The 24966-nt window shown below is 41.7% G+C and overlaps 1 protein-coding gene across 2 annotated transcripts; it reads left to right on the top strand.

The window, feature by feature from the left end:
* Positions 1 to 12329: 12329 nt before the first annotated feature.
* LOC121539621 (beta-taxilin) lies at positions 12330 to 21601 on the top strand. 2 transcript variants are annotated; one of them, XM_041848260.2, is made up of 11 exons: positions 12330 to 12430; positions 13442 to 13688; positions 13852 to 13943; positions 14211 to 14381; positions 15349 to 15543; positions 18161 to 18280; positions 18536 to 18610; positions 20072 to 20164; positions 20329 to 20424; positions 20734 to 21318; positions 21349 to 21601. In XM_041848260.2, exons 2-11 carry the CDS (start codon positions 13457 to 13459, stop codon positions 21499 to 21501), a joined length of 1812 nt encoding a protein of 603 aa, XP_041704194.1. In that variant the 5' UTR covers positions 12330 to 12430; positions 13442 to 13456; the 3' UTR covers positions 21502 to 21601. The 2 variants fall into 2 exon arrangements, with proteins under 2 accessions (XP_041704194.1, XP_041704193.1); XM_041848259.2 differs by having other exon boundaries at positions 20734 to 21601.
* The last annotated feature ends 3365 nt before the right edge of the window (positions 21602 to 24966 follow it).

The raw sequence follows: 24966 nt of genomic DNA, 5'->3' as shown, positions 1-24966 counted from the left end.
AGCTGACGCCTGGCATTGCGCATGGTGATCTTAGGCTTGTGTGCAGCTGCTCGGCCATGGAAACCCATTTCATGAAGCTCCCGACGAACAGTTCTTGTACTGACGTTGCTTCCAGATGCAGTTTGGAACTCGGTAGTGAGTGTTGCAACCGAGGACAGACGATTTTTACGCGCTTCAGCACTCAGCGGTCCCGTTCTGTGAGCTTGTGTGGCCTACCACTTCGCGGCTGAGCCATTGTTGCTCCTAGACGTTTCCACTTCACAATAACAGCACTTACAGTTGACCGGGGCAACTCAAGCAGGGCAGAAATTTGACAAACTTGACTTGATGGAAAGGTGGCATCCTATGACGGTGCCACATTGAAAGTCGCTGAGCTCTTCAGTAAGGCCATTCTACTGCCCATGTATGTCTATGGAGATTGCATGGCTGTGTGCTCGATTTTATACACCTGTTAGCAACGGGTGTGGCTGAAATAGCCGAATCCACTAATTTGAAGGGGTGTCCACATACATTTGTATATATAGTGTACCTTGGAGCTTCCTCCAGGAGCAGCTGAGCCTCTCATCCATCATCCACTCCCCAGCTTGCCTGGTCCTAGATCTGTTTGTGCTGTCTTGCCAACTTCTATGGTAGTTGGCAAGAGAGCACAAGCAGATCTGGAACCAGAATACATCCACAGTCCCTCTCAACCTCATTCCTCTAGACAGACAGACAGACAGACAGGCAGACATACAAAATGACTTCATCCAGACCCTTTTGGTTGGATGTTGGAGGCTCTCCTCTCAGTCGGTTCAGGTTTCTGCATGTTAGTAGTGTAAAGGCCATGCGTCTAACAAGCCCCTCCCCTCCCGTCTCCCTCCCACAGACTATATCTATATCTGAGTGAAGAACAAACCTTCATGCTCTCTATGAATTTCTCAATGAATTAATCGTTTTTGAACATTTAGGTCAGCAGAATCCTTGTAGCAAAGGACAAGCAAAAAGTCAGTTGAAGCGGTGGACACAGATGCAATACATTAAAGTAAATGCTTATACATTAATTAAGCTTGCATACACTTGCACACAAACAGAATTTTTGATATTGATTATACCCCATAACCCACTCTTAACACATACAGTATGTGCATACACATGTACAGTGGGGAGAACAAGTATTCGATACACTGCCGATTTTGCAGGTTTTCCTACTTACAAAGCATGTAGAGTTCTGTACATTTTATCATAGGTACACTTCAACTGTGAGAGGCTGAATCTAAAACAAAAATCCAGAAAATCACATTGTATGATTTTTAAGTAATTCATTTGCATTTTATTGCATGACATAAGTATTTGATCACCTACCAACCAGTAAGAATTCCGGCTCTCACAGACCTGTTAGTTTTTCTTTAAGAAGCCCTCCTGTTCTCCACTCATTACCTGTATTAACTGCACCTGTTTGAACTCGTTGCCTGTATAAAAGACACCTGTCCACACACTCAATCAAGCAGACTCCAACCTCTCCACAATGGCCAAGACCAGAGAGCTGTGTAAGGACATCAGGGATAAAACTGTAGACCTGCACAAGGCTGGGATGGGCTACAGGACAATAGGCAAGCAGCTTGGTGAGAAGCAACAACTGTTGGCGCAATTATTAGAAAATGGAAGAAGTTCAAGATGACGGTCAATCACCCTCGGTCTGGGGCTCCATGCAAGATCTCACCTCGTGGGGCATCAATGATCATGAGGAAGGTGAGGGATCAGCCCAGAACTACATGGCAGGACCTGGTCAATGACCTGAAGAGAGCTGGGACCACAGTCTCAAAGAAAACCATTAGTAACACACTACGCCGTCATGGATTAAAATCCTGCAGCGCACGCAAGGTCCCCCTGCTCAAGCCAGCGCATGTCCAGGTCCGTCTGAAGTTTGCCAATGACCATCTGGATGATCCAGAGGAGGAATGGGAGAAGGTCATGTGGTCTGATGAGACAAATATAGAGCTTTTTGGTCTAAACTCCACTCGCCGTGTTTGGAGGAAGAAGAAGGATGAGTACAACCCCAAGAACACCATCCCACACCATTGCTTTTCTGCAAAGGGGACAGGATGACTGCACCGTATTGATGGGAGGATGGATGGGGCCATGTATCGCGAGATCTTTGCCAACAACCTCCTTCCATCAGTAAGAGCATTGAAGATGGGTCGTGGCTGGGTCTTCCAGCATGACAACGACCCGAAACACACAGCCAGGGCAACTAAGGAGTGGTTCCGTAAGAAGCATCTCAAGGTCCTGGAGTGGCCTAGCCAGTCTCCAGACCTGAACCCAATAGAAAATCTTTGGAGAGAGCTGAAAGTCCGTATTGCCCAGCGACAGCCCCGAAACCTGAAGGATCTGGAGAAGGTCTGTATGGAGGAGTGGGCCAAAATCCCTGCCGCAGTGTGTGCAAACCTGGTCAAGACCTACATGAAACGTATGATCTCTGTAATTGCAAACAAAGGTTTCTGTACCAAATATTAAGTTCTGCTTTTCTGATGTATCAAATACTTATGTCATGCAATAAAATGCAAATGAATTACTTAAAAATCATACAATGTGATTTTTCTCACAGTTGAAGTGTACCTGTGATAAAAATTACAGACCTCTACATGCTTTGTAAGTAGGAAAACCTGCAAAATCGGCAGTGTATCAAATACTTGTTTTCCCCACTGTAAATGTGGACTACTTTGAAAATAGGCTGTTATTGGATTAATACCGAGTGATGATAGTTAAGGATTTGATTCTTGAAGAAATTGGAGAGGAAATAACAAGGAAAGTATCTGAAATATGAAAGTATTTGAAAACTGAGTCTGACCAAATTTAGCGTAGACTTGCTTCTTGTCCAGTTTGGTGCTTTTGATTGAACAGCAAAGGTCTGTCTGTGCCTTTTCTTTGCTTTCTACGTATGCTTAAAACAAGCATATTAAGCAAGGGAAAAGTGATTTTTATTTTTAAGGAACTTTTAATTAGAATTATCTGACGTAACAGTGTTATTTATTATCAGTGAATATTGCACTAAAACATAGCTTTTACTTCGTGGAATTAAATTGCTGATTTGTGCAGCTACATGTAAATGTATCTATTTTAAATGTTTTATGTTGCAGATTCTCAATGTTGTGTTTTTATCTTTTTGGACAAAATGCATGAGTTTTTGCTATTGCACAAATAGAGAAGTGAATATTATGTATACTGTAAGATGTCTTTATATATTAGAAAAGTACTCTCTTATCGATGATGGAAAATATTTCTATTTATAAGCTGTATATTATCTACACTTATGCAACAGTGTGTCCCACTGGCCGATGCTTATGAGATGCTTATGAAGTCATGTCATTGCTTTATAACTTATGGCTTAATCAAAAAAAATGTTTTTGTTATTCTGGCCTTTGAAACTTTATGAATTTAAATAAGCACTTTCATCCTGTCTTTGATAACTGACTGAGATGGTTAGGAAGGAGAAATAAAAACAATCACGCGAGTTCAAACATTCCACTTCTTTTAAGTGATCGTTATCTACAGTGCCTTCAGAAAGTATTCACACCCCTTGACTTTTTCCACATTTTGTTTTGTTACAGTCAAAATTGATTAAATTTAGATTTTGTGTCACTGGCCTACACACAATACCCCATAATGTCAAAAATGATTTTTTAATTTTTTTTTTACAAATTAATTACAAATAAGTATTCAACCCCTTTGTTATGGCAAGCCTAAGTATGTTCAGGAGTAAAAATGTGCTTAACAAGCCATATAATAAGTTGTATGGACTCACTCTGTGCAATAATAATGTTTAACATGATTTTTGAATGACTACCTCATCTCTGTACCCCACACTTAATTATCTGTAAGGTCCCTCAGTCGAGCAGTGAATTTCAAACACAGATTCAACCACAAAGACCAGGGAGGTTTTCCAATGCCTCGCAAAGGGCACCTATTGGTAGATGGGTTAAAATAAACAAATCAGACATTGAATATATCCCTTTGAGCATGGTGAAGTTATTAATTACACTTTGGATGGTGTATCAATACACCCAGTCACTACAAAGATACAGGTGTCCTTCCTAACTCAGTTGCCGGAGAGGAAGGAAACTGCTCAGGAATTTCACCATGAGGCCAATGGTGACTTTAAAACAGTTCCAGAGTTTAATGGCTGTGATAGGAGAAAACTCAGGATGGATCAACAATATTGTATTTACTCCACAATACTAACCTAAATGACAGAGTAAAAAGAAGGAAGCCTGTACAGAATATAAATATTTAAAAACATGCATTCTGTTTGCAATAAGGCACTAAAGTAAAACTGCAAAAAATGTAGCAAAGAAATTAACTTTATATCCTGAATACGTTATGTTTGGGGCAAAATCCAACACAACACATCACTGAGTACCACTCTTTATATTTTCAAGCATGTTGGGGGCTGCATCATGTTATGGGGATGTTTGTCATTGGCAAGGGAGTTTTTTTGGGGATAAAAATGAGCACAGGCAAGATCCTAGAGGAAAACCTGGTTCAGTCTGCTTTCCAACAGACACTGTGAGACAAATTGACCTTTCAGCAGGACAAAACCTAAAACACGAGGCCAAATATACACTGGAGTTGCTTACCAAGACTACATTGAATGTTCCTGAGTGGCCTAGTTACAGTTAAATTAAATTTGCTTGAAAATCTATGGCAAGACTTTAAAATGGCCGACTAGCAATGATCAACAACCAACTTGACAGAGCTTAAAGAATTTAATAAAAAATAATGTGCAAATATTGTACAATCCAGGTGTGCAAAGCTTCGAGACATACCAAGAAAGACTCAAAGCTGTAATCGCTGTCAAATGTGATTCTAACATGTATTGACTCAGGGGTGTGAATAGTTATGTAAATGAGATATTTCTGTATTTCATTTTCAATAAATTTGGAAAAAGATAATAATCAAAAAACATGTTTTCACTTTGTCATTATGGGGTATTGTGGGTAGATGGGTGTAAAAAAATATATTTAATCCATTTTGAATTCAGGCTGTAACACAGCAAAATGTGAAATAGGACAAGGGGTATGAATACTTTCTGAAGTCACTGTAAGTGTGCATGTACAGTGCATTTAAGTTTTACAGTTTTCTTCCCTTTAATTTTAAGTGTGAATGTTCTTTTAGGTTTTAGGTAAAGAAGATGGGTGGATTGATTAATTTGTTTCAGCTAAAAATGTAAATACTTGTACACTGAAATTCATATTTCCTTTATGTGCAATTGTTTTTGTCTGTATTGAATTTGCAGTGTTGAATTCACAACTTTTTAGGTTGATTGTAGATATATTTTAAGAGGTAAAAAATTGTGGCTGCATTTCAAATATTGAAGTTAACATGATGTTAGCAAATCTATTTGACATTTCCAGTTTCACAGTTGAGACATGAGTTTGTGGATTGATTTAAAATACACAACTCAACACATGATTACATTACAGGCACAGTGTTATACTCAGCTTTAACTCTCACCATGATGTCTGGGGTGGCTATCACTTTAACGACTCAATTTACATGCTATCACAGGTCATACTGTATGGCAGTGGCGATTTTAGCATGTCAATCTTGGTGGGGCAAACTCCCATTTTATTTTTTAGATGCATGCCAGAAAAGCAACACAATACTAAACAATACATGAATTGCACTATAATGGTGACAAACGGTGACCACAAACTGTTAAGGGCCTACATACAGGGGCTTGTGAAAAGTATTCACCCCCCTTGGCATTTTTCCAATTTTGTTGCCTTACAACCTGAAATTAAAATGGATTTTTTTGTGGGCTTGTATCATATAGATTTACACAACATGCCTACCACTTTGAAGATGCAAAATATTTTTTGGGGTGAAACAAACAAGAAATAAGACAAAAAAACTTGAGCGTGCATAACTATTCACCCTCCCCCCAAAGTCAATACTTTGTAGAGCCACCTTTTGCAGCAATTACAGCTGCAAGTATCTTTGGGTATGTCTCTATAAGCCTGGCACATCTAGCCACTGGGATTTTTGCCCATTCTTCAAGGCAAAACTGCTCCAGCTCCTTCAAGTTGGATGGGTTCCGATGGTGTACAACAATCTTTAAGTCATACCACAGATTCTCAATTGGATTGAGGTCTGGGTGAGAGGTGTTGGGTTTGCGCCAGACATAGCGTTTTCCTTGATGGCCAAAAAGCTCAATTTTAGTCTCATCTGACCAGAGTACCTTCTTCCATATGTTTTGGGTGTCTCCCACATGCCTTTTGGCGAACACCAAATGTGTTCTCTTATTATTTTCTTATGGCCACTCTTCCATAAAGCCCAGCTCTGTGGAGTGTACGGCTTAAAGTGGTCTTATGGACAGATACTCCAATCTCCGCTGTGGAGCTTTGCAGCTCCTTCAGGGTTATATTTGGTCTCTTTGTTGCCTCTCTGATTAATGCCCTCCTTGCCTGGTCTGTACGTTTTGGTGGGTGGCACTCTCTTGGCAGGTTTGTTGTGGTGACATATTCTTTCCATTTTTTAATAATGGATTTAATGGTGCTCCGTGGGTTGTTCAAAGTTTCGGATATTTTTTTATAACCCAACCCTGATCTGTACTTCTCCACAACTTTGTCCCTGACCTGTTTGGAGAGCTCCTTGGTCTTCATGGTGCCGCTTGCTTGGTGGTGCCCCTTGCTTAGTGGTGTTGCAGACTCTGGGGCCTTTCAGAACAGGTGTATATATACTGAGATCATGTGACATATCATGTGACACTTAGATTGCACACAGGTGGACTTTATTTAACTAATTATGTGACTTTGAAGGTAATTGGTTGCACCATATCTTATTTAGGGGCTTCATAGCAAAGGGGGTAAATACATATGCACGCACCACTTTTCCGTTATTTATTTTTTAGAGGTTTTGGAAACAAGTTATTTTTTAAATTTAACTTCACCAATTTGGACTATTTTGTGAATGTCCATTACATGAAATCCAAATAAAAATCAATTTAAATTACAGGTTGTAACGCAACAAAATAGGAAAAACGGCAAGAGGGATGAATACTTTTGGAAGGCACTGTAAAGCTGTCCCAACAGCAGAGCTTTCTTTTCAGCACCATGGAGTGAATCCTTACCACTGCTACACCTGGCTATCAGCCTTGTCTTGCAGCGAAACAGTTCATTCAGCCTCATTTACTGCCTTTCAAAAAAAACATAGCTAATATGTCTGACTTCCTTAAACAAATGTGGTTTCTACTCACAATTGAGATGTACAAACTATGGCATAAGGGGACGAGGGGCGGATAAGAGGCAATCCGTAATTTTGATTAAGAGAATGAGCGAGCTAGGACGGTCAATTTAACTATTTGGTCAGCCGTTCTTACAGTATTCTCCCTGTACACAAGTCTGAACCGTATGATAAATAAAGGGGGCATATGAACAATGAAAGCTCTTACAATATTCGATGATGATATTTCTCTAAAACAGGCTATAGGCAACATGTGCACCACCAAGTCAGAACAGTAGCCGAATTTAGAGGGGAAAAGGGACCAAATTATTAGGGTGAGGAACATGGACTACTAACAGTTTACTACACAACATACACTTAGTATTACTTTGTTAGCTACAGTTTACATATCTACCTGGCATATTACATCATATATGCAGCAGCATACAATACATTTTTGGACTCACCTTGTTGTGCTGTGCTCACTTGAACAGGAAGGTGGCACGGCGGTCCTTCTTGGGCAAATTTTGTCATCAAACTTTGTCATCAAAGTCTGTCATTCTCTGGATTTAAGGTGCTTTCAAGACAACTGGAAACAAGGTTGAATCATGACATCAGTGATCTTTAGATCGGAGCTCTAGAAAGAGGCCAGAGTTCCCGACCTGGAATTCCGAGTTGGATGACTGTTCAAAACGTATTTTCCCAGTCTGAGCTAGTTGTCTTGAACTCACTGAAGTCTGAGATTTCCCAGTTCCGAGTTTCCAGTTGTTTTGAACACGGTAGAAGTCATGCTGGATTGACAGCATGGCCAATTTATGCAACCTTTTCTGGCCCATCATTTGAATGTTTATCCTTTTAAACTTGGAAAAGAGACCCTTAAACCCAGACTTGGACCACACACCCACTCCACTGAATAGCAGGCTGGTGATTGCTTTGCAACGCTTGCAGTTAGGCACTGATTCCTTCCAAACCACTCATTGTTGAATTTGCGATTTCCAACTTGTTGTGTATTGTTTATGTCCAATGGCCGATGAGCACCGATACGTTTTATCTATAATTTCTCTTCATATACATGTGACAAGGATTGAAAATGATTTGCCAGTAGATTGTCGACTTGATTCATGATGATGACTGCTAGCTTGCTTGCTAAGATTTTGAAAGTATGATGTTGACATGATCAAAGCTACGGTAGATATAACGTGATTTGACGTCATTTTATCTGTGGCCAATGACCTTGAGCCTTCTTACATGGGCACTTCTAATGTAACTCTATGGCAGCACCCAAGGGGCTTGAATTTTCGAGCTCTACCAGTAGATTTTGCAGTGATGTAGTGTCCCCATGAGTGACAGAACACTGAGCCAATCACGGCGCAACTAGAGAACATTACCAACCTCTACGCTCCGTATTTTCCGCTGGCTGCCCCACCACCACAGAAAGCACTGAACTAGGCCGAAACACCTGCATTTTGGAGCTGCCTTACTTTAGAATGCAAAAAAGAGACCATGTTTGTATGACGCTTTATCAACTCAATTATATATTTTTGTACATTGTTTGCAAACTGATATGTGACACGTATTAATGCCAAAATAACATGCCCTGAATGACGGGTCACCACTGCTGTATGGTAGCACATAGCTACAGTACATGTTATGTGTGTATACAGGCAGGGAAGGTAAATTGGAACCGATACTGTTGCATTTGACTGCAAATTATTAGTGTGTATCTTCTTTCCCTCCTGCTGCTGAACCTAACTATACTATTTTTTGTTGTAGAGGATTGTTGTGTGTTTGATTCGGCTGTGTCCTAACCATTGAACTGCCTTGTGCCTCTCACGTTTGTAATAAAATCAAATTGTATTTGCCACATGCTTCGTAAACAACAGGTGTAGACTAACAGTGAAATGCTTACTTATGGGCCTATCCCAACAATGCAGAGAGAAAGAGAATAGAGAAATAATAGAAAAGCAAAACACTTAATAACGTCACCTACAAACAAGCAAGATTTCTGGCTCTCACAGACCTGTAACTTCTTCTTTAAGAGGCTCCTCTGTCCTCCACTCGTTACCTGTATTAATGGCACCTGTTTGAACTTGTTATCAGTATAAAAGACACCTGTCCACAACCTCAAAAAGTCACACTCCAAACTCCACTATGGCCAAGACCAAAGAGCTGTCAAAGGACACCAGAAACAAAATTGTAGGCCTGCACCAAGCTGGGAAGACTGAATCTGCAATAGGTAAGCAGCTTGGTTTGAAGAAATCAACTGTGGGAGCAATTATTAGGAAATGGAAGACATACAAGACCACTGATAATCTCCCTCGATCTGGGGCTCCACGCAAGATCTCACCCCGTGGGGTCAAAATGATCACAAGAACGGTGAGCAAAAATCCCAGAACCACACGGGGGGACCTAGTGAATGACCTGCAGAGAGCTGGGACCAAAGTAACAAAGCCTACCATCAGTAACACACTACGCCGCCAGGGACTCAAATCCTGCAGTGCCAGACGTGTCCCCCTGCTTAAGCCAGTACATGTCCAGGCCCGTCTGAAGTTTGCTAGAGTGCATTTGGATGATCCAGAAGAGGATTGGGAGAATGTCTTATGGTCAGATGAAACCAAAATATAACTTTTTGGTAAAAACTTAACTCGTCGTGTTTGGAGGACAAAGAATGCTGCGTTGCATCCAAAGAACACCATACCTACTGTGAAGCATGGGGGTGGAAACATCATGCTTTGGGGCTGTTTTTCTGCAAAGGGACCAGGACGACTGATCCGTGTAAAGGAAAGAATGAATGGGGCCATGTATCGTGAGATTTTGAGTGAAAACCTCCTTCCATCAGCAAGGGCATTGAAGATGAAACGTGGCTGGGTCTTTCAGCATGACAATGATCCCAAACACACCGCCGGCAACGAAGGAGTGGCTTCATAAGAAGCATTTCAAGGTCCTGGAGTGGCCTAGCCAGTCTCCAGATCTCAACCCCATAGAAAATCTTTGGAGGGAGTTGAAAGTCCGTGTTGCCCAGCGACAGCCCCAAAACATCACTGCTCTAGAGGAGATCTGCATGGAGGAATGGGCCAAAATACCAGCAACAGTGTGTGAAAACCTTGTGAAGACTTACAGAAAACGTTTGACCTGTGTCATTGCCAACAAAGGGTATATAACAAAGTATTGAGAAACTTTTGTCATTGACCAAATACTTATTTTCCACCATAATTTGCAAATAAATTCACAATGTGATTTTCTGGATTTTTTCTCTCGCATTTTGTCTGTCATAGTTGACGTGTACCTATGATGAAAATTACAGGCCTCTCTCATCTTTTTAAGTGGGAGAACTTGCACAATTGGTGGCTGACTAAATACTTTTTTTCCCCACTGTACATACTGTATATACTGAGCAAAATTATAAACGCAATATGCAACAATTTCAAAGATTGTACTGAGTTACAGTCAATATAAGGAAATCAGTCAATTGAAATAAATAAATTAGGCCCTAATCTATGGATTTCACCTGACTGGGCAGGGGTGCAGCCATGGATGTGTCTTGGGGGATAGAGGCCACCCACTTGGCAGCCAGGCTGGGGATCCAGGCCCAGCCAATTAAAATGTTTTTTCCCCCCACAAAATGGCTTTATTACAGACAGAACTACTCCTCAACTACTCCTAAAAGTCAGTGTTACTGTTAACTCACCAAGTTACAGATCATTTACCTCTTAGATCAGATATTAAAGCAGTAGCTAATTCCCTTGTTTAGTTATTGACATCATTACAGGACAGTCAGGATAGAGAAAACACAGTGAGGTTTCAGATGGTATCATACTTGTCCTGGGAGGGAGAACTCTCCAGAATAAAGTGAATAGATATTTATATTCTACTGGCATTCTCTTGTGATGAAAAATCACTACAGGCAACTGTTACTTTGAGAAAGGGGAGGTAATTCATAAGAACGTCACTTGCACCTAAACACAATCCTTCATACTCCAGCCACTGTTACTAAGCGTAGCATGATCAATTATAAAATGTGTGTTTTAGTCCCCAATTTTTTTCGCTGTCTATTAATTCAGTTCTAATATGCTGCAGGGTGAGCAAAATATGATAGCTGGTTGTATAGTTTATGAATCTACATAGTTCCAGGGGTCGCATTAACTTTCAGAAATCAGCATTTTCAAAACGCAGACCATAAAATACATGCGTTTTAAACCATTTCACCTGTGTTTTATATTGAAAGTCAACAGTGGTGTTTTGCTTCATTGGAGTGATAAGGGGTGTGCAAGAACTAAATGATGCATGGCCATCATATTTTGAATGTTTATCAAAGAAAGAATGTAGCCAGCTACAATGCAAATAGTCCGGGTAGCCATTTGATAAGCTGTTCAGGAGTCTTATGGCTTGGGGGTAGAAGCTGTTAGGAAGCCTTTTGGACCCAGACTTGGCGCTCCGGTACCGCTTGCTGTGCGGTAGCAGAGAGAACAGTCTTTGACTTGGGTGGCTGGAGCCTTTGACAATTTTTAGGGCCTTCCTCTGACACCGCCTGTTATAGAGGTCCTGGATGGCAGGAAGCTTGGCCCCAGTGATGTACTGGGCCGTACGCACTACCGTCTGTAGTGCCTTGTGGTCGGAGGCCGAGCAGTTGCCATACCAGGCAGTGATGCAACCAGTCAGGAGTGTAGAAGTGCAACTAAAGCACAAAATTAGTCCTTTTACATTCATGATTTGGAGCGAACACTGACTGAAGCCGAGCAGAATTTACAATAAAGCATTTTAGATCTGAGTTTATAAAACGCAACAAGATATAGCCTATTTTCTGCGTTTTATTTTTCCTTTTCTGCGTGATAAATGCGAATCCTGCGTTAACGCGACCACTGACAATACTGTTGCAAAGTCCTTAAAGTTTCTTGGTAAATATCAACATAACTCTTGTCTTAGGTCATTACAAGCTTAGAGGCATAATGTTTGTGTGGTTTCATTGTGAGACGTTCTGAACAGGGGATGTTATTCTTTCTCTGTCACCTCTCTCTTTCTGTGTTGGTGTCGTTATGTTCCCCTGTCTCTCTCTGTGTTGGTGTCAGTTGTGTCCCAGTGGTTTATTTTGAGGTCTTCTTCACAGCTGTTATATCTGTGGGGCCAGAGCGAGAGTCCCCCCCCCCCCACACACCCTCTTTCTCTCTCTCTCTCTCTCTCTTACCCCACTCCTCACGTCTCCTTTCCCCTCTCCTAAATCCTGGACCTTTTGGTAAGAAGCAGTTCAATATCTTCTCTGTGTTTGTTTGCAGATATTTGAGTTTTGGATGGTGTAGAATGAAATATTTTCATGGGTATATGTTTTCTGTCTTGTGCATTGTAAGGATAGTTTGAATGTATTTTGGATAAGCTTAATTTTTGGGGGGAGTGGGTGACTTGTCACTCGTGAAGTAGTTGTTTCTATCATGATGGAACAGGGCCTCTTGTTCCATCATTATGAGAAGTTGTCAGCTACAATATAGGCCAAATGCATTTTTACATGTCCCATTGTATCAAATTAGTGTTCTGTTCAAAGTTTTTCTTGGAATGGATTAGTAAGGCAATAGAAATAGATATGTCTTAATTTCTTCTGAGTAAATTGAAACTCTAACTCAGTTGTGTAGTCACTTAAGTACTTTGCTGGATATTTAAAGTGCTGCTTTTAGTGTCATTAATCTATCAAGTACTTTAACAAATAATATGAGTATACTACAATTTACAACAATAAGAGTAAGATTGTGAAATAAATAAATAACATGCCCATATTAAGAAGCTCCTAAAATAGCATATGGGCCTAGAACAGGTGCCATGTGCTCTGACTACTCTGCTCTGCCTGTGAGTTGAGACTGAGTAGAGGGTATGCACCCAGGCAGCAGGCTAATTATATGCACATAAACAGGCCACAGTCAAGCACTACCAGACTTCAATAGACAAACAGACAGTGGAGGTTGATAGATTATAAATTGCTAATCTGATCGACTATGTCATTAAGGGTAATAAAATACATCAAGAAGAGAAAACAGTTTTAATAATATTGGAAAAGATTGTTTCAGCTATTCTGATAAAGATTGGTTTGACCTTGGCTTTTCTTATACAGTAGTATATACAATTACTATTAGTATATAGCACTGCTTTTAATTAGTCTCATTAACTATCACCCTTCACGGAAACATTGAACTTGAACTAGAATATGTCCATATTAGTTCAAGTAATTCTAATTCTATGCTGTATCATTATGTCTTAGTGTAAGCCTATCAGAATGGAGACATGTCAAGTGAGTGAACAGGGGGACCCAGCCCAGTGTCAGGGTCAGGTGGACCTGACAGAGGACCTGAGCAAGCAGCTAGAGGACATCATCAGTACCTACCAGGAGGCCAGTGAGGAGCCTGCTGAGCAGGAAGAGGTGGAAGAGGAGGTGCTGAAGGAGCAGGTCACCAAGAAGAGCTCCGCCAAGGACCAGAAACTAGAGAAGAAGATGCTGAAAAGCCTTGGTGTGTTGTTGTTGTTGTTGTTGTTGTTGTTGTTGTTGTTGTTATTGTTCTTCTTCTTGTTCTTCTTCTTCTTTTGTTCTATTCAGCATCAATAGTTTTTAGTGTTACAGTGTATCAATAGTTATAGTGTTATTAACTGTACTGTAACATTATCTCTATTCAGGCAAAGAGGCCATGCTATTGATGCAGAGCTTGAACAAGCTTGGCACTCCAGAGCAAAAACTGGAGGCCATCATCAAGAAGCACGCTGAGCTGGTGAGTGGACCATGCCAAATTATGCGCCAGAGGTAGTGTGCTGTGGTGTCTAGTAGGGAACTAGATGTGATCTTTGCCCATGTACATTTGTATTATCTGTTCATGCTAATTACGTTTTATATTATTCGTAGTGAAGCATATAGTTATATTTATCTAACTGGCTGCTAACCAGTACCATATCATTAGTCTACACCGATGTAGCAGTATTTGCTTATTCACATAGATTTGTTTGTGAATAAATAAAATGGTATGTGTGTGTGTTGGTAGCTGGAGGAGCACCGGGGTGACCAGAAGCAGCTGAAGGTTCTGCAGAAGAAGCTTCTTCAGGTGATGAAGGAGAAGGACCAGCTTCAGAGTGAACACAGCAGAGCCGTTCTGGCCCGCAGCAAACTGGAGTCCCTGTGTAGGGAGCTTCAGAGACACAACAAGACACTGAAGGTGAGCCTCTCGTTGTAGCATATACTGTAGTACTACAGTACCCATACTGCTCTGTGGAACGTCCTAGGTGAGGCTCTCTTCTTACAGTCTACTGCCAACCAAACTTAATCAAATGCATATATCAAATACTACTTTTACATACCTAAACTGTGCTTGATTTCATTTGCGCTATACAGTGGAACCAATGGAATAGTCCTGAAAGTTCAAACTCCAAGCTAAATCAAGCGCAAACTCCAAGCTCAAATACTGACCCAGGTCTGATGCAACAACCAGTGGCCCTCACTAAGTTAAATTTGTGTGGCATGTGTATGGTTAGGCTACAGTTAGGGCTCTATTCAATTTGTAAAGATGAAGCGTTACAGATTCCGCTGTTAGAAATGTAAAGGTAATTTCCGATTGAGCTGACATATGCAGCGTTTCCCGTGAATGCAGAACATTGCCTTTCAATTTCAATGATGCTGTAAAGCTGAACTTCCGGGATGCGGATTGAATAGAGCCCTTAGTATGTGCATACACAGTCTGTGTGTCTGCTTCTATGTGCAGCGACATTACAGTACATATTTCCTTGCATTATGAGTATATCTGTGAGTGTAACTTACTGTGCATCAGGTGTCTGTGAGTGTGAGATGAAGATACATTGCACACAAGGTCCAACCTAAATTTGACTTCCGCTTTTAACCCAACCCATCCGAAAGACACACATACATATAGAGGTTTTGGAGAGGTGCGGGGGGCTGCCACACTGGGCACTCAGGGAGCTGTTGTTGTGGGGGGTTAAGTGCCTTGCTGAAGGGCACAATGACAGGCAATGGTATCTAGGATTTGATACCAGCAACCCTCCGGTTGCCAGCTCACTTCCCGACAGATTTTCTTTCCCGTCGGACCCGGGATTCTAACTGGCAACCCACCGCTAGGCTACCTGCCGCCCAACTAACTGTGCATCATCCTGTATAATGTGATCATGCAGGAGGAGACCCTCCAGAGGTGCAGGGAGGACGACCTGAAGAGGAAGGACATCACCACTCACTTCCAGAGCACGCTAACGGACATCCAGGGCCAGATCGAGGAGCACAGTAACCGCAACACCAAACTCTGTCAGGAGAACAGTGACCTGGCAGAGAAACTCAAGAGCCTCATCTCCCAGTACGACGCAAGAGAAGCGGTATGGGGCCTTTTTACAGATGCTCTGGGCTGGAGCTTGTAGTGTAGTTTAAACTGAATGTGTTTACTTATATCTGCATGCTATAATAATAATATATTGATTTTATATAGCGTTTTTCAATACAACAAAACAAATGTTACCATGTGCGTCTCTCTAACAGTACGTCACATTTATTTTATTTTATTATTTCACCTTTATTTAACCAGGTAAGCCAGTTGAGAACAAGTTCTCATTTACAACTGCGACCTGGCCAAGATAAAGCAAAGCAGTGCGATAAAAACAACAACACAGAGTTACATATGGAATAAACAAAACGTACAGTCAATAACACAATAGAAAATCTATATACAGTGTGTGCAAATGTAGTAAATTATGGAGGTAAGGCAATAAATAGGCCATAGTGCAAAATAATTACAATTTAGTATTAACACTGGAGTGATAGATGTGCAGAAGATGATGTGCAAATAGAGATACTGGGGTGCAAATGAGCAAAATAAATAACAATGTAAATAACAATATGGGGATGAGGTAGTTGGGTGGGTTAATTACAGATGGGCTGTGTACAGGTGCAGTGATCGGTAAGCTGCTCTGACAACTGATGCTTAAAGTTAGTGAGGGAGATAAGTGTCTCCAGCTTCAGAGATTTTTGCAGTTTGTTGCAGTCATTTGCAGCAGAGAACTGGAAGGAATGTCGGCCAAAGGAGGTGTTGGCTTTGGGGATGACCAGTGAGATATACCTGCTGGAACGCATACTACGGGTGGGTGTTGCTATGGTGACCAATTATCTAAGATAAGGCGGGGATTTGCCTAGAAGTGATTTATAGATGACCTGGAGCCAGTGGGTTAGGCGACGAATATGTAGTGAGGGTAGTATATGGGGCTTTGGTGACAAAACGGATGGCACTGTGATAGACTACATCCAATTTGCTGAGTAGAGTGTTGGAGGCTATTTTGTAAATGACATTGCCGAAGTCAAGGATCGGTAGGATAGTCAGTTTTACGAAGGCATGTTTGGCAGCATGAGTGAAGGAGGCTTTGTTGCGAAATAGGAAGCCAATTCTAGATTTAACTTTGGATTGGAGATGCTTAATGTGAGTCTGGAAGGAGAGTTTATGGTCTAACCAGACACCTAGGTATTTGTAGTTGTCCACATATTCTAAGTCAGACCCGCCGAGAGTAGTGATTCTAGTCGGGCGGGCGGGTGCAAGCAGTATTCGATTGAAGAGCATGCATTTAGTTTTACTAGCGTTTAAGAGCAGTTGGAGGCCACGGAAGGAGTGTTGTATGGCTCTTATTCTCCATGGACTTTACAGTGTCCCAAAACTTTTTGGAGTTAGTGCTACAGGATGCAAATTTCTGTTTGAAAAAGCTAGCCTTTGCTTTCCTAACTGATTGTGTATATTGGTTCCTGACTGCACAGGCGAGCAGGAGGCATGGCTGTTGATTGCGCGTGCTAGCGGGCCGGGGCTAGCAGATGGATCTTCGTGGTCGTCGCAACGGGAAGCCTGTTGAAACCACATCAGACGATTACGTCAGCAGACCAGTCGTGATGGATCGGCGGGGCTCTGTGTCGACACTGGGAGGTCCCATCCGTTTGACAGAGAGGTAGATAGCCGGGAGATGGGCCTGGCTCGAGACTAGCTCAAGGCTAACTGGTACGTCGGGAAGTGGTGATTAGCCAACAACAGCCATTCGGTTGCAGCTAGCTAGTTGCGAAGGTCCGGTGTTAAGGTCCAGTGATTCAGTGATTCCGGCAGAAAATCCGATATGCTCTGGGTCGATAGCACGCTGTGCAGACTGGCCGATAATTGTCCAGGCTAGAGCTGGCTGGTAGGTAGTGCAGGCCACGGACAGTGGTGAAGACCGCTAACGGTGGCTAATAGCAAGTAGCTAGTTAGCTGGCTAGCTGGCTAGTTTCAGCCGTAGGATCTTGATAAAAAGAAAGAAATAATAGAATCCATTCCACATTGGGTGAGGCGGGTTGTAGGAAAGTATATTTAGTTAATTGATGGAAAGTGAGATATATAAATATATACGAATAAAAGACAAAAAACTAAAAAACTGGCTATTTACACAAGGACACAACACAATACTACGCCATCTTGGATCAGATTTCATACACATTTCAAATTCCTTAGCGACGGCATTCAATACTCAACTGAGATAGAGACCCCCTCAGGCCCATGCAACACCAGGAGTCAATGTGTGATGAGTCAAGACTCAAGAGCATGCTCAGTTTTTCATTTGTCTTACATTTATATTTTAGTAATTTAGCAGTGCATTAATCTTAAAATAGCTAGGTGAGACAACCACACATCACAGTCTTAGTAAGTAAAATGTTCTTCAATAAAGTAGCTATCAGCAAAGTCAGTGCTGGTAAGAAAAGAAAAGTGTGAGTGTTAGTGCAAAGAAGGCAAGGGCATTCAGTTTTTTTCACAGTGTTGTTAGGGTCTGATAAGCTTGGCTCTGTTAATTTTACACCATCTCCTCTGCATAAATGTCATAGTTCACCTTTCAAGTAAAAATGTTTCTCGTGTCTTACTGTGGCTATGTTGCGTCGAATGTGTAATGTTTGTCTCAGTGAAAGTGACCCAGTCTCCCTCTTCTTACCTTGCAGAACCTGGAAAAGGTATTCAAACATCGAGACCTGCAGCAGAAGTTGTTGGAAACCAAACTTGAACAAGCAAACATGATCATTAAAGAGGGAGAGGAGAAGCACAAGCGTGAGAGGGATCATGTAAGTTAGCATCTTTCAGCAAGTCTTGACTGACTTAATTGATGTTATACAATTTAAGATATTTTATTCATATGTATTTGTTATGTAAGAGTTTTTAATCACATGTTCAGTTTATTTGTATACTGTATAATATATAGATCAGTGCATGGAATAAGTTAGACACTAACATAAAATATTTTCAATGAGAAATTCTATTCAGTGATAAAGTAAAGAATTAGCAACATATTTTTTTAAATACATTTTATTTTTCCAAAGTTGATAAATAAGGCGGCACAGTCGCAGGTGAAGGTGCAGATTCTGAAAGAGCAAGAGGAAGGGATGCAGGCCCAGGTAAACAGAGACTGTCTCTCTGTCTCAAGTCTCTCTCTGTCTGTCCCCCCCCACCCCCCCCGTCCGTCTTCTGTCTGTAATGTATTTTTTGTTATGTGTCGGACTGTGTAAGACTAGCTGTCGCCATTGGCATTGGCTAATAGGTGGTAAGGGTAGGTAACAACACATCCGCCACGCTGATCCTCAACACAGGGGCCCCTCAGGGGTGCGTGCTCAGTCCCCTCCTGTACTCCCTGTTCACTCATGACTGCATGGCCAGGCACGACTCCAGCACCATCATTAAGTTTGCAGATGACACAACAGTGGTAGGCCTCATCACCGACAACGACGAGACAGCCTATAGGGAGGAGGTCAGAGACCTGGCCGTGTGGTGCCAGGCCAACAACCTCTCCCTCAACGTGATCAAGACAAAGGAGATGATTGTGGACTACAGGAAAAAGAAGAGGACCGAGCACGCCCCCATTCTCATCGACGGGGCTGTAGTGGAGCAGGTTGAGAGCTTCAAGTTCCTTGGTGTCCACATCACCAACAAACTAACATGGTCCAAGCACACCAAGACAGTCGTGAAGAGGGCACGACATAACCTATTCCCCCTAAGGAGACTGAAAGGATTTGGCATGGGTCCTCAGATCCTCAAAAGGTTCTACAGCTGCACCATCGAGAGCATCCTGACTGGTTGCATCACTGCCTGGTATGGCAACTGCTCGGCCTCCGACCGCAAGGCACTACAGAGGGTAGTGCGTACGGCCCAGTAGATCACTGGGGCCAAGCTTCCTGCCATCCAGGACCTCTATACCAGGCGGTGTCAGAGGAAGGCCCTAAAAATTGTCAAAGACTCCAGCCACCCTAGTCATAGACTGTTCTCTCTGCTACCGCAAGGCAAGTGGTACCGGAGCGCCAAGTCTAGATCCAAGAGGCTTCTAAACAGCTTCTACCCCCAAGCCATAAGACTCCTGAACATCTAATGATTTGGCTGCCCAGACTATTTGCATTGCCCCCCCCAACCCTCTTTTACGCTGCTGCTACTCTCTGTTTATTATCTATGCATAGTCACTTTAATAACTCTACCTAAATGTACATATTACTCCAATTACCTCGACTAACCGGTGCCCCCGCACATTGACTCGGTACCGGTACCCCCTGTATATAGCCTCGCTATTGTTATTTTTACTGCTTCTCTTTGATTATTTGTTACTTTTATTTAGTATTACTTTATATTGTATTTTTTTGTGTGATTTTATTGGGTATTCTTTCTTAAAACTGCATTGTTGGTTAAAGGCTTGTAAGCATTTCACTGTAAGGTCTACACCTGTTGTATTCGGCGCATGTGACAAATAACATTTGATTTGATTTGATTTAATAGGGATCCTAATAAAATAAAATAAACATCTCTGTCTCTCTCTCTGTGTCTCTCTTTCTCTCTATCTTTTACACATTAAAATGTCCAATTTCTCCCTCCAGTTGTCCATGTACTCTGAGAAGTTTGATCAGTTCCAGGGGACTGTGTCGAAGAGCAACGGCGTGTACGCCTGCTTCAAACAGGACATGGAGAAGGTAGCCTAAGTCTTGCTTTCCGTATATTACTATCTCCTATAATGATGACCTTATCTATGATCTTATATGAGGTCGATTTTGTTACCATGGCACAAATACATTCTCTTTGTTTACTCTTCGATTTAACTGACAAACTTTAAAATGTGATGGGTTTTGTCTTGTAGATGACCAAGAGGATGAGGAAGCTGGAGAAGGAGTCTATTCAATGGAAAAGCCGTTTCGAGGGCTGCAACAAGGCTCTTATTGATATGCTCACAGACGTAAGATACCATACACATAGCATACACTTTTCACCCATTTTTTTTATGTTACTTTTACGTTCACCCTCTGTCAAAGACATGAAAGACAAACAGGCAACAAAGAGTTAAATATGACTCTTCTTTGACTCATGGTGGAGATAGTCGCTGCATACCAAATGCACCCTATTCCCTAATGCACCACTCTTGACCATAGCCCTATTAACTATATGCACTATATAGGGAATAGGATACCGTTTGGAATGATACCTATGAGTGATCTTTATGAATCTCTGTACTGATTTTTACCCTGTATCTTTCTACTCCATTCAGAAAACCCTGAAGGAAAAGGAGTTTGAGCTCTTCACCCTGAAGACCCAGAAGCTGGAGAAACTGTGCCGGGCACTGCAGGAGGAGAGGAACAGTCTCTCTCATAAGCTTCAGGAAGCTAATCCAGCGGCTGCCACCAATGTAGCTGAAACAAAAGAAAATGAGACAAAGGAGAAGGAGAACCCAGAGGTACCTGTTGCTGAGAAGCCCAGTGAGACACCCTCTGAAAACTCCTCTAATGAAAGCCCTGCTCACGAAATACCTGTTGCTACAGAAACCCTTGCAGTCATAACTCCTGCTCCGGAAAAACCCGCTCTTGCAACACACCTGACCAGCGAGCTGGACAACCTGAAGGCCCAGAAGGCCCGTCTGCAGGAGATTCAAATGTCGTTCACCCTTTCCAATGTTGTGCCACCTGAGTTCTTTGACAACGAGGAAGAGGAGGAGACCACCACAAAGCCACATGGACACACTGAGGCCCCAGAGGTCAGTAGCGAGGCCACCAATGCCCCAGAGGTCAGCAGCGAGGCCACCAATGCCCCAGAGGTCAGTAGCGAGGCCACCAATGCCCCAGAGGTCAGTAGCGAGGCCACCAATGCCCCAGAGGTCAGTAGCGAGGCCACCAAGGCCCCAGAGGAACATCACATAGAGGGGTGTAATGGAGACAAGATGACAGAGGAGATCACCGGCCCTTCTTCTTCTTCTCCTGCAGTAGCTGAAAGAGACGAGGCCCAGGAGCAGAGAGATAGGGAACTGGAGACAGTTGACTAGACTATGGTGTAGTTACAGTAGGTTACAATCAGAGATGAAGAACATGAAGTGATCATAACTTATTTGACTGGAATTTTTAAGAATAAACAATAAAAACGTGCTCTTGTTGTCTTCTTTCTATGACTCCATGTTAGAAGAGAAGTTGAGAAGGGGGAGTTGTATAAATGGGAAGCCTAACACTGGATTGATTAGGAGTTATAATATAATATAATGTAATATGCCATTTAGCAGACGCTTTTATCCAAAGCGACTTACAGTCATGCGTGCATACATTTTTGTGTATGCGTGGTCCCGGGGATCGAATCCACTACCTTGGCGTTACAAGCGCCGTGCTCTACCAGCTGAGCTACAGAAGACCAGTTGTATATCTTGTATTTATTTCACATCTTTGCTAGTAGTTAATCATTAACCATACCACATGACTGAGAAGGAGACACTGTCCTAATCAATCCAGTGATTGATTAGGCTGTCTTGTGCGAAAGCTTTGACAAGTTTTGTTGAAAATGGAAAAGCCCTATTGAAACTCGCTGAACAGGAGAGCAAAGAGGGTAGGTTGTGTACTAGACTACAGCTAGGGCTAGAGCTATCACATCTATTAAAGATTCATGATTAATTCCTGTTCAATATGGACAATACGTAGAAGGCTATTGAGCTGTTGGAAAATGGCAACAGTAAGTTAAAGTCAGCCATGTGCTAAAAAGAGGTTATTACAGTTGTTTAAATAAACATGTATATCACAGCGGCATGTATTTAATTTATAGGACTGCTGCAAGACTACATCAGGAAGAAGATCAGTATTGAACTGGACCAATCACTACTGGGACTTATTCCAGCAGGGGCAAGGTTATTCACAAGGTTCTGTTTTACATTAACAAGTGAATAAACCTTTACAATCCGTTAGAAGCACGTCTGTGCCATCAAACTGACTCAGTCTTTCAGGCACTGAAAATATACTCAGGAAATGATGCAACATCTAGCCTATATAGATTCAATGATTATTATTGGAAATGACTACCAAATATGTTTGCAAACAATGAAAGACATTGAATATTATACACCACCAGCCTGTCTGGTGGGATGCTGATGAACTATGGAAGAGAAGCTACCAGTAAGACATATAGCAGATCTATGTTTCCTAATCAAAACCATTTACTTTTAATGTAAACACCTTTGTGAGATCAGCTTTATTAGAGTCAATGCCTTTAGTAATAATTAACTGTTTATCTCATTAGATTAACCTTTGAACAGCTCATACAGAAGTTACACAGATTCCCTATGTTTGATATTACTTGCATGATTTTGTGTAAAATCTCTTGTGTATTAACTTAGCAGGTTAGTGTTTTTTCTTGTTCTGGAGGCCGCTACCTTGCATTAACTTATCACTTCCTTCCTCCGACATCCACTGGATGTGCTTGGTAATAGGTGCAATGGGATGGTTTTCTGGAGTAGTTGGACAAGGAGCTACATCTGGGTGATAAAATCTTTGGTCAAGAGCCACAAGTAAAATGCCTGTCGCCTGACATACCCCTCATTGATGCCCAGACTGGAGCGTGAGTTTGATTACATTGTCTTACATGGCCTCTTCCTTGTGATAGATTATAGGTAAAACCAGGGCAATAACTTATGTCTGTCAGAAGTTACGTATTTCGTCTGTCTATCTGTATTTGTACAGAACTCTGACGTTAGGGAAGTACTTTGGGAGAGGTGAGTTAAGTTCTACTTGTGTTGATCCGTCAGTTCTCCTGCCTCTGTCGAATCCATCTGAAAGATCTGGAGGCCCATGTGTTGACAGTTGTATCTAAGGTTTATGATACATCTTGTTGACTCTTCTCATCAACATTAGTTCACTGTCCATAGCCTATAACCTTTATGGGTACACAGAACTGTGATAAATAAAAAATATGCATGTCCATATTCAGGTGCTGGACAGAAAGAAACGTATTCAAGTTGAGGCCATTATACAGAGCACTGTGCCTTGTGTTGCAGATTGCCCTGGATGCATGTTCAGTGCGAGTGGTGTTGGTGTCATTTGGCTGCAGAGAGGGGGCGTTGCATTGGCTAGCGGAGACAGGTTGCCAGTATGACATGCTGTTGGACCCACACAGGAAGGTTAGAGTTACCAGGCAGATTGATTGATTTAGAACCAGGCCCATGGCAGTGTAGAATGTATTTGATTCACTCACTTCCTAATACTTATCTGACTAAAATGATATGTTATACATACTATGTAGTACATTTACTACTACTATTAATTTACAATGCACTATAAACAGTCATGTTATGTTGGGGGATTGCAGGAATACAGCGCCTTTGGCTTGGGAACATCTCTAAAGGATGTGTTGAACTTCAACAACATGCTACTCTATGCTGAATGCGTTGTGGCAAACCTGGGGTTTCCAAGAGGTCTGTCGTCTATAGAAGATGATATGTTTCAGGTGTGGCTGTGAGATGATCAGATACATAAAGAATACATTTATTAAGGAGTGTACTTTTATGGTTATCTTTTTGTTAATTCTGTTTTCCATGTATTTCTCAGCTTGGAGGAGACTTTGTCCTGGATGACCAGGGGAGGGTGCTGTTCTCTCACTGTTGTGACAGCCCTATAGACAGACCTGCTGTAGAGGACATACTGAAATCCCTGTAGAAAGACCTGCAGTAGAGGACATGCTGGGTGCCATTCAGAAGGGATACCCAGACCTGTCAGGTTCAACATTACATGTACAAAAATAAATAAGCAGACCCAATCTCATCTGATACAGAAATGGCTTTATCACAGGGAGAGATCAGCTATAGACTATTGACTACACAAGCATTTCGCTGCACCTGTGAAAACATATGCAAATCTATATATGTGACCAATAAACTTTGATTTGATTTGAAAATGCAGCTAGCAAAACTAGCTGATATCAGATTTGAGTAAAATGAAATGTTACATTTGATCATATTTAGAAAATAGATTTCTGTTAAGAAATTCTTAATCCCCCAAAATATTTTTTCTCCAATAAAATTATCTAGAGGACTCCCAGTTTAACAGTAGGCAATTGGCATACTGGGACATTGTCCAAATGAGTCATTTCGATTCACAATTACATCCCATTACAAAATTATGTTGTAATGAGACGCTGAATATCGCACACATTCTGCAATGTAAACCTGTTTTATTGGTACAGTTGGTTCCCGCCTCATCTCTGCTGTTACACTTTGTCGGAATCGGTTCTGTTCACCATTCCCACCTCTGGTGGATGCACATGTTCATGGAACTCGAGTACTCGAATATTTGGCTTTGCATCTTCAGCATCGAACATTTTACATTTACATTTACGTCATTTAGCAGACGCTCTTATCCAGAGCGACTTACAAATAGGACATGTTTGTAGTCACTCTTGCTCTGCAGTTCTTTCGCCAGCACCTCCACTGAATGTTGTCACCCCTCGTTTGGTGACTCCCTTAAAAAACTCGCTTGAA

The sequence above is a fragment of the Coregonus clupeaformis genome, chromosome 25, assembly GCF_020615455.1.
Source record: "Coregonus clupeaformis isolate EN_2021a chromosome 25, ASM2061545v1, whole genome shotgun sequence".
Taxonomy (NCBI): Eukaryota; Metazoa; Chordata; class Actinopteri; order Salmoniformes; family Salmonidae; genus Coregonus; species Coregonus clupeaformis.
The sequence above is the reverse complement of the archived record's forward strand: the minus strand, read 5'-3'. Positions and strand labels throughout refer to the sequence as shown.

Coding starts and splice junctions, on each gene's coding strand:
- LOC121539621 (XM_041848259.2), top strand. CDS start 13,457: ATGGAGACATGTCAAGTGAGTGAACAGGGGGACCCAGCCCAGTGTCAG. Junction 15,544..18,160: donor AGTACGACGCAAGAGAAGCG/GTATGGGGCCTT, acceptor CTTACCTTGCAG/AACCTGGAAAAGGTATTCAA. Junction 20,165..20,328: donor TCAAACAGGACATGGAGAAG/GTAGCCTAAGTC, acceptor TTTGTCTTGTAG/ATGACCAAGAGGATGAGGAA.